The sequence below is a fragment of the Seriola aureovittata genome, chromosome 1, assembly GCF_021018895.1.
Source record: "Seriola aureovittata isolate HTS-2021-v1 ecotype China chromosome 1, ASM2101889v1, whole genome shotgun sequence".
Taxonomy (NCBI): Eukaryota; Metazoa; Chordata; class Actinopteri; order Carangiformes; family Carangidae; genus Seriola; species Seriola aureovittata.
The window spans coordinates 26,673,363-26,683,158 of record NC_079364.1 but is presented as its reverse complement, the minus strand read 5'-3'; the positions used below and the strand labels follow the sequence as shown (position 1 = coordinate 26,683,158).

At 38.8% G+C, this 9,796-nt stretch overlaps 1 protein-coding gene across 1 annotated transcript; it reads right to left on the bottom strand.

The window, feature by feature from the left end:
• Positions 1-121: 121 nt before the first annotated feature.
• On the bottom strand, positions 122-9,060 carry ap3s2 (adaptor related protein complex 3 subunit sigma 2). Its single transcript, XM_056372804.1, has 6 exons — positions 8,865-9,060; positions 7,607-7,698; positions 6,873-6,984; positions 5,856-5,927; positions 2,506-2,613; positions 122-1,216 (listed from the first exon to the last, which is right to left on the bottom strand). Exons 1-6 carry the CDS (start codon positions 8,931-8,933, stop codon positions 1,091-1,093), a joined length of 579 nt encoding a protein of 192 aa, XP_056228779.1. The 5' UTR covers positions 8,934-9,060; the 3' UTR covers positions 122-1,090.
• Between the last annotated feature and the right edge of the window lie 736 nt (positions 9,061-9,796).

Genomic DNA, 9,796 nt, shown 5'->3' with positions numbered 1-9,796 from the left:
CTGTTTAGATGAAAGTTTCACATGACGCTGGCAACAGTTACGGTGACTCAGCCTACTTTCCGGAGACGTAAGAAAAAGATTGTTGTGAATGAGGTAGTGCACAAGGACTCACCAGCCACAGTGATGTGTATTTTCATTTATTTAATTTGTTGGCAAGGAATGTCTTTGACACCGAGACATATTTCTTTCCTTGAGACGCCTGACAGGACTATATGGTTAAACTCTACCAGAGGAGTATGGCTTAGATGCCCGTCTGGCTCTGAGTCAGGCCACCAAATACAGCCAATAAGACACAAACACACTTTATAGAAAAAAAAAGGTCAACATTAGTCTGTTGCCTCTCTGAACATATGTTGGGTAGATCCTATAGCAACACATTAAAACTAGAATTACATTTTCCATACTGAGCACAATCTGCACGCAGGAGAACAATATCATTCTCAAATCACACAGCTGTCATAGACACAATATGTTACAGAGAAGGGAAACTAAATTGTGACAAGAACCAACTGGAGGAATCTAATCCCATCCGGCCTGTATAAGCAGACATTTGGAACAGGAGATGATGATAGCCAAAGGATCATATTACAGTGACCTGTACTCAGTCCAAAAACTCACGTCAGACAGGAGGGAACACTTTCAAAACTCAGGCAGAGCAACCGGTGATGAATGTCAGAGATTTAGAAGAGCCGTGCAGGAAAATACGCACTAAGTCAACACAGTCACTTTCATCTGGAAAGAGCAGGAAATCAACAAGAGAACTACAAAACACAGACAGAACAGCAGGACATTTATAGATATTAATATTACTCTGGATGCTTTACAGAATCAAACTTTACATTATTGTGCAAATCCTTCAACTGGAGTAATCTGTAACTTGCATACAGCAGAACTAAAAAATAAACCACAGCTTATCTCCCGTACATGAGAAAACACTGGAATGAGGGGGAGAGTAAGCTGCTGTGGTTCTATAGTACATATATGAAATCATTTTTCTCTGTCTCAACTATAGAGCTAGGTGGAGGGTGACAGCAGAGAAGTGGAGACACCAGTAGCACTTCAGCCCTGCAGAGCTCAGCTGGGATGCTTCTCAGAACGGGGAGAGGCTCGGCACTTTGATATTGATGTCTCCGATGTTGATGTTGCGGGGAATCTCTGGCAGGTTCATGTTCTTCACAGCAGAGACGGCGCGAGCAGGGGCCGCTGATAGACCTCCCTGTACAAAACGAAACAATACAGAAAAAAAAACTTTAAAAGCCACTCGGAGTGGAATTCTTATGTGATTATAGCATCTTTCATACTGCAGTAAAATCATGAAAGCAGATACAGGAAAGTAGAAACTGTGTTTTTCAGTATCAGTCCATTTACTGTAAATTGGGCATACTCTGAAATCAACCATTTTTAAAGCATAATAATAGATTGTTTTCTTAGAAAGCATTTTTCTGCCTGCCAGTCATGGGAACATGAGGAAACATTCCAGGAAGTCATGTGCCCGGCCAAGAAATAGACCAACACATGACCCTCTGTAAAACTGCTTCCTTGATGTTTTTAGACTTTTGTAAAGTGAGTTTTGTCTTTTTTTAAGTTATTTTTTCTAGGGCATTTTTACTTTTCTTGTTATAGCACAGTGAGAGAGAGACAGGAAAGTCAGGTAGAGAGAGGAGATGACATGCAGCAGAGGGCCACAGGTCGGACTTAAACCCATGGCTGTTGTGGATAGGACTAAGCCCATGTGGTATGCGCTCCACCAAAGCGCACCCCAGTTGTCCAGGAAGCTGCGGTAAACAGTTAATGTTTTTCACAACGATCAAAGAAATACGTTGATTCAAAGGGGACATCCACCGATTTTACACATCAAAGTTGGTTTACAGGTCTCAGGGAGTACAACTGCACGTGCAAAAAAAAGTTGTATAGAGCCCTTTGTGGTTCCTGACTCAAGTGATGTCACTTGACTCCACTTTGATTGGGGCTGAACACCGCAAGTTTCTCAATTAAGTTAAAAATAAAATGCTTTTAAAAGAAATAAAAAATAAATCAGTGGAGTACTATGTTTTTCCAGAAGTTAACTTACAGCTGCATAATTCCCATTAATTAATGAATCTTTCTCTTGCTCTTTTCATGAATGTTGCCAGGTAGCTTGTTATGTAGGAAGATGACGCCACTGTTCTTAGCTGCTGTGCCTAATGAGCTCTGGTTGGTCAGATGTTTCTTGATTCACAGGAAACAGGTGTCAATGGGCACAACACCAGAGCTGTTTGAATTGCTGAACAAATCAGAGATGTGGGCGACGATTCAGATGTCTTGTCACAAAACCAACATAACAACAGCAAGCCTGCAAGTTGATAGAATTAAAACAAAAAACACATATTCCTCTCACTAAAAACCTGTTCTTTGGAACATAGTCAGTACTAGAGAGACGATTGCACAGCTTACAATTAATGGGCAAAAAGAAATGCAAAAACAAATGATTTTGGCATGTTCCTTAAATGTGGCTAACTGGCTGACCTCGGACTTCTCCATGCGGTTCTGCACCTCCACCTGAGCTACGATCTCATTCATGTTGGTCTCCAGCACCATGCCTCCCATCACCACTTCCTGCAAGATGTAATGGACCTGCAGACACATACAGCAAAGCAGTTAATACACAGCAATGGCTTGTGCACCTGTTGAATTACAGCCATTAAAACAGGTCTCCTTGAACGCTTGCTGTGACTTCACATTAGGACAGTGCTGCCAAATGCAACAGAAAATCGCCAATTATGTCATGCAGAAAATTCAGTAATATAAAATAGTAATTACTCAACATCACACACTGACTGCTCCAAATGGCAGCCAGATATCACTATTTGAAGCTGTGGTTTACTACCATGTCTTGTTTAACAATTCAGCTCTTCTGTGTTTCTTTATATCAAAGAGATGACAGAGGTAGAAAAGAGTCTGGTTCTCTCTGGAAAGTAGATGTCGCTCATGGCTCAATTTCACTCTTGAGTTTAGATTTGTGAATTCCTGTGGGAGGAAAAGATTCCACCGCACTAATCCGAATCTACTGCAGGTAATACACCGACTATGTATGAGTGCCTCGCACAACCCCACGTGAAATATCCATTAAGGATGATACACCTGCAAAGAAATGCCTGCAACAGCTTTGAAATCGGTAAGTTACAGCATTTCATAAAGCTACATTTCTAGATTCTCTGCCTGCAGAAAAAGGAGACAAAGTAAACATGAGTAAAATTTACATGAGACAAAGAGATGAAAACTGGTCAAGCAGCCTAAATCTGTGATTTGTGAATCTGCATTTGTGCATGACAGGCTAATGATATTAAGTTTGTTTTAAAACCCTGCAAATGTGTTTAAATTAGAATTTCACAATGCCATGCAGGTCTGTGTTGTCCAGCTACCAAAGCTCTCTGGGAGTAAAGGGATTTCATTCGAGCAGAAATATTTCCACGGTTCATCCTGGGAACATTCCTCAGGCCAAACCCCAATGCACCACATGACATCAATTTCCTGCTGGGAAAATTCAATCAAGATGGGCCAAAGATGTGTCCCATTAGTCTTCAGCAACACTTCTAGCTCAGTTCCAGGGACAAAAAGGAGGCCTTGTTGTAGCCTGGACAATGCAGAGCTTCATTCTTAAAAGGAGCTTGTGTATGACTTAAATGCATTTTTTTTTAATCCACCATCTTGAAGAGAAGAGGAAACCTTGAACACTGATTTTTTTTTTTCGTCATTCCTTGCAAATCTTCCGACGTGAAAATAAAATGCAGCCCACAGGCACAGACAGTTTCACTTCTGAGGTGAAAATTTCAGAGGATCTACATTATGATGTCAGGAGCCCGGTTTGACAGACAGTGGCTGTAAAAATCTTCTGCCCACACACCAAAAAGAACTGGACCACTTAGAGTAATGCAGCTATTCCAGAAAAACAGTGGCTGCACAGATGAGACAAAAACGCATCATTACGCTGCACATCACCTCGTGGTCATGTCTCTCTATAGCTCCTTCATTAATATTTCCTCTCATATGAACCTTTTATTGAAAATAAAAAGCAAAACCATTTACAATAGTCTGCTGTTTTGGAGTTAGTACACACATAACAAACATAATTGAGTCAACATATAGTTGTTTTCAGACGCTGATTACCTCAAGGTGCACGCTGAAGGGGAGAACACTGTGCTAAGTGTGAATTTGGCCAACACCAGGAGGTGGACCATTCACTCATATGAGGAAGAGAATGAGATCATGTGCTTTTAATGGGTCTTCACCTACTAACACTAGTTTACTTGTATAAAACTCTTTTTTTTTTTTTTTTTTTTTTTTAAATACAGTGTTGAAGAAAATTTTCAAATGCAGAACCAGACAGACTCTTAGTCTCAGTTAACCACAGTTACATCATCACATCCTGCAGCTGCTGCACAATAAAAAAAAACCCCAAACTTTTGAGTTTTTATTGTGAAGCAACAGCTAGTGTTGTTGAGTTTGCATTGACAGAAAATAAACATCACATGCAAATATTTTGGAGTTGTTGTCCTATAGATTACAAACAACAGTGGAGGTTGTCCTGACACTCGGAGGCCATAGTTCATTAGGCCATTAATCAACTTATCAGTGTAGCTCTATGTGTGGCATATAGGGTATTTATGTGTATTCGCCCACTCACTTGCAGCTGTATTAATTTATAAATAACAGGCACTTTATTTTGTATCGTTACAGATATCCCCATTCATTTATTTTTTCTGGCTTTTTGTGCCTTTATTGATAGTGCAGTAGAGAGAGACGGGAAATGGGGAGGCAGAGAGAGGGGAAATGACATGCAGCTAAGGGCTTGTCCGATGCGGGACTCGAACCAGGGCCAACTGCAGCGAGGACTGTAGCCTCTACACATGGGGCGGATGCTCATCCAACTGGGCTACTTGACGCCCCATCCCCATTCTGTTTAATGCCTTTTTTTAAATTTAATTAACACACACAAGAGCGACTGTGTCTATATAAGCCATGGGTTAACTCTGTGTCCTTCAGTTGGCAATTACATCCTGAAAATTATTGTTTGGTTCTTTTATTCCTTCAAGTGGGTAAATGTCGCCCAAGTACCTTCATATTTTATTAGTAGTGTACCCTTTATAGTTGATTTGTTTACGTTGTTGTATTGTGCTTTGTTAATGTATATTGTTTGAGGACATTAAGTAACAGCATATTTTTGGAACCATCACTAACGCCAAGCTCCCTTAGTGACTTCAGGTGTTATTTTACTAACCTGTGTGATCTAACCGGTGACAACACGTTAACCAGGAGTGTGGGGACTGTGATGGTTCGAGGTGCTGGTTGATTTTTGGTTGGTTGAGCATGAATATGCTGAATTGTGAGTTTAAGGACTATTGTTGGCAGTTATCACTAGACTAGACTAAAGAATTATTTTAATTTGAAACACTCAAATTGGAATCTTTGGGTTAATTTATTGTTTTCCATGAAAACATTATAGTTATATGAATTGTACAACAGAGAATGAGTTTTGATACATTTTGATATATTAGGATTAGGCAATAATTCCTCATACTTTAAGTAAACAAATTTTGTGATTTTTTTTGTTTTTTATTCTTATAGTTTAATCATTTTAAATTGAGTTATTTAGAGTTTTTTTATTTTTGATATATTTGTTCTGAGTCAGATGAGTTGGAAGTTACACCCTGAAAATCGGTAAAGCCTCTGAAGACCAACCAAGTTATTGTTTGTTTCTTTTACTCCTTCAGAATAAAACCACCTTCTTTCTTTAAACATGTTCATCCCGAGTCCGGAGTGATTTGTGGGTACAACATATACAACAGCAAAGAGCCAATAGAAAAGGCCCCACTCACCTTGTCCATGTGGAATATGAGGTCCAGCTCACAGACATTTTCAAAGCATTTATCCAGCGTTTCCACGAACACCTACAACAAAGAGGATTTGGTCAGTCGAACATCTCATTTATAAAACAAACACCCACGTGTAGAGAGGAGTGAACCTGGGAGATTGTTTGAGATGGTTATTACATTTGAAGGCACAACAAGCGTTGGATCTCCTCAGGGATTTGTTTTACGTTGTATTAACACAGGAAGTCAGTGGTGGGTGATTTTAGATATAATGCCTGGACTGATGCCAATAATAAGGTTGAGGCCTTGTAGGTGGATCAATACAAACATTTGGGCTTAATACAGGTTAATGCGCTTCATTAAGAAATGTAAGCTGAGTGCATTGATCAAAAGAAGGTGGAGGAGATATTTAAAAAAGACAAAGATATGAAAAGTTGTTGCCAGTGGTACATTCAAATCTTAACCGTCCAGAGGGTTCTTTTGCGTATTTCATTCCACATGCCATAATTCATCTTTATTGATCATTTGATCATGATCTTTATTGTGCTGTTAAATGTGATGCCAATATTCAGTACGGGGGTGAGCTGGTTGACTCACTTACTTCTGAGCCAAATACTGATCTAGTTTAACTTCCTGTGCGGTTGACTCATGTCATTTATGTGCTGCCAAAAGTTACAACATCTAAATGTCCTCACAGGGACAATAAAGCTGTGAAGCGAGATTTCTGCTCTGATAAAAGAAAAAAATAGTGTGTCAGAACTTCATTTGATAACTTTTGTGCTGTTAGAGTTACAGTCTGTTTCTGTAGGGTTTCCCTATTTACATTCTGTTCCTGCATAACTTTCTTATGCAGAGAGATTTTGACTGGGATGAACAGTAGCATTACATGTATGGAGGTAAACAGGTCTATGATTTCTGTTTCCCCACATTATTTAAATACAGCATCAAAGGGAGATGTGATTTTACTTCAAAAATTACATATTAATTATGTTTATAAAACAATAAAATGAATTAGAAACTGACCTGGATCAGGTCCAGGATGCCAAGCTCGCTCTCAGATGAGTCCACACAGAAGACAAAGTAGAGGGTTGCATAGTGCCGGTAGATCAGCTTGTAATCAGAGCCACCAATGAGACTGAAAACAGATGAAAATGTTATGTTCAAAGAAAATTCTGCATCTGATAGGGACTTCAAAAATAACAGCCCTACTCAGTCAAACAGTTGGGTATATGTAAAAGAGTTTCTCAGAGGAATGAAATATGTGATAACTTGTGTGTGTTTGCCTCCATCTAATGGTTAAAAATGTGCTACTGCATCTGCAGTCAATTCCTGGCTCATTTATGCTGCCAAGTTATGTCAGTTTCGGTAGTGACATCAAAGTCAGTGGAGAAAACCCAAAAAGTGGCTCTGAGTTTACAGTAGTTAGTCTTTAAAGTTTTGCCAATACATCAGAACAAATCATAATCTAATTACAGGTCTGCCTTTCAATCTCTGCCAATATAAACTTAAAAGTCTCCAAATGCACATTATCTTATATTTATCTGTCACACTACCTCAGTCTTTCTATGAAAAAAAAAATCACAACATAAAGAAGCCAAGCTCAGTTGTGTCAGCTTTTCTTCAGCAGTGCATCGCTCAACACTAACAAATGTATCTGAGGGTCTTTATACATACAATAGGTGTAACTATCTGCTCTGTTCTTCACGTGTCAAAATGTGATTTTCATGCATTAACCCCCCGTTAACAATACTACTTGCCTTCCACCCTCCAAGAAGTTGCAGACATTGTCGTCTCTCTTAGATACCAAATGGAAAGTCTCCCGAATGATCTGCTGCTGCATGTCCTCAGCCTGCAGGAAAACATGTCATAAATTCTACAAAGTGCTGGTCAGTACATCCACCTACAGGCATGCCTATCTAGCTGGCTGTACAAGTTGCACAAGGACCCTGTGGCACCAAAGAATACACAAGGAGAGGAGAAGATTCTTCTGATACTATTTCTGATACTAGTAACAGCTTCGGAACAAGAAGCTGTTACTAGTATCAGAAATACCTCAGATACAGTCTGAAATAATGTATTGGGTATTGGCGAGTACATAGTGTATTCACTGATCCAATACCATGTAATTTATTAATAAATTTTATAGTTTCACATCTGGATAAAACTGCAATTTTCCTGGAAATCGTCTCTGCTGCTCTACAACAGTAGCTTACATAGGAATGTGCACTGGCAACTACTGTTTCCGAGCAGCAAAGAAGAATAGCCATTACCAAATGTTAGCAATTTGGCAATATGTTACACTGGAAATTCCCACCAGTAAAAAGGCAACGTGTACAGTAGGCAAGGCTTTGATGTGGAGAGGTGGTACTAGTGTTAGGACAACTAGTGTAGGAAGTGTTATATATTTTAAGTTTAATTTTTTATGACTGACAGTCAAATTACATTGGTATGGGGAAGAAATAAATGGTATCAAAACATCTATAGAGAGGAGTTATTGTTAATGAGTCCTGATGTTCACACTCGAAACACTGTTCTTTATTAAAGCACATGGTATTACCTTACAGTTGCAAGCTAAAAGGATAATGATCCAAAATCAGTGATTACAAGCTAACTACAAAAAAGGCAGATTTGTACGGAGCATAAAATGTACGCGTTTTGCCTTCGTGAAAAACATATCTACGAATATATTACACCTGTTTAATACTGCTTAGGGAGGTAACTAAAATGTGTTATAAACATATATTTTGGCTTGAACAAGAGGGAACTGAGGCTGAAAAGGTGTCTAGCTAAGGTCTGGGTTTGCTCCCCTTCACCACTGCTAGCTAGCATCAGCTGACGTTTTTAGGAAGTTGTATCTTAGCGATCAACGACACACATCGATCAAGATTTTGGTTATATTTGTCAGTACAAGCTGACAAAAGTAAGCCACTACTAACCGCTTGCCAGATCAGAGTGTAGATAGCTGCATAATACAAAAATGCTAATGTTTTGAACAGCAACCCCAAAGATACTTACAAAATATTGATAGAATCTGATCAGCCGCGGTTTTCCGTGGTTGTTAAATATCAAGATGGCTTTAATCATTGTTATTCTTAGGCGTTATAAAATCAAAAAATGAAATTATTGATAAAATACTAAGATTTTGACTATTTAAATGACGTTAACTAGAGTGCTAAACGGCCTCTCAGCTGCCCGGATGACTTAATTGGTTACATCCGGTTGCGTCTCCATATTCAGTTGTCGGCCTCAAACAAACACACCAAATCATTTGTTCCGGACAGGTTATTATAACTCGACCCCTGTTTTCTTTATTCAAATATCTCTGTTGTAGTCTATGTAGGGTGAAATATGTATTTTATACATATTTTATACATGCTAATGTATATTCACGTCCGAACTCAATATACAGCACATGTTTTCGCTTAAATTCACACAAAATTGCGTCATGGAAAACAGTATATGAACTTTGTATTGTTTCCCTTTTCCCTATAAGCATTAGCAGAATTGCTATTTGTACATCAAAAGACACTGATGCGTTTGAGTCTATAGACACCATAAACTATAATACAGGAGCTCTGTAATACTGCAAGCTAGTAGTCAGTTTTTGTTGAAATTGTTTTTGAGGCTCTGTGTAGTATCCCATGAAGCATCCTCAGTCAATACTAGTGAGGGTTTACACTGTTTCTCTTTTCTGTTTGCTATGCATCTTCACAAGTTCTGAGACTTTTTCAACGCCACATTACATAATGTGACTAGTGCACCAGCATTACCAGACCTTCTGTACTTTTGTCAGCTGCTTCACGCTGCCTTGAAAAAACTGTAAGTTCTTTTTTTTTTTGTAATGTGATGTTGTCACTCAAACCACATTACAAACTAAAACCTCAGAAATGGTTGGGTTGAAATGTTATTTATAATTTGACTGATTAAAGTAATATACTGAATTGATT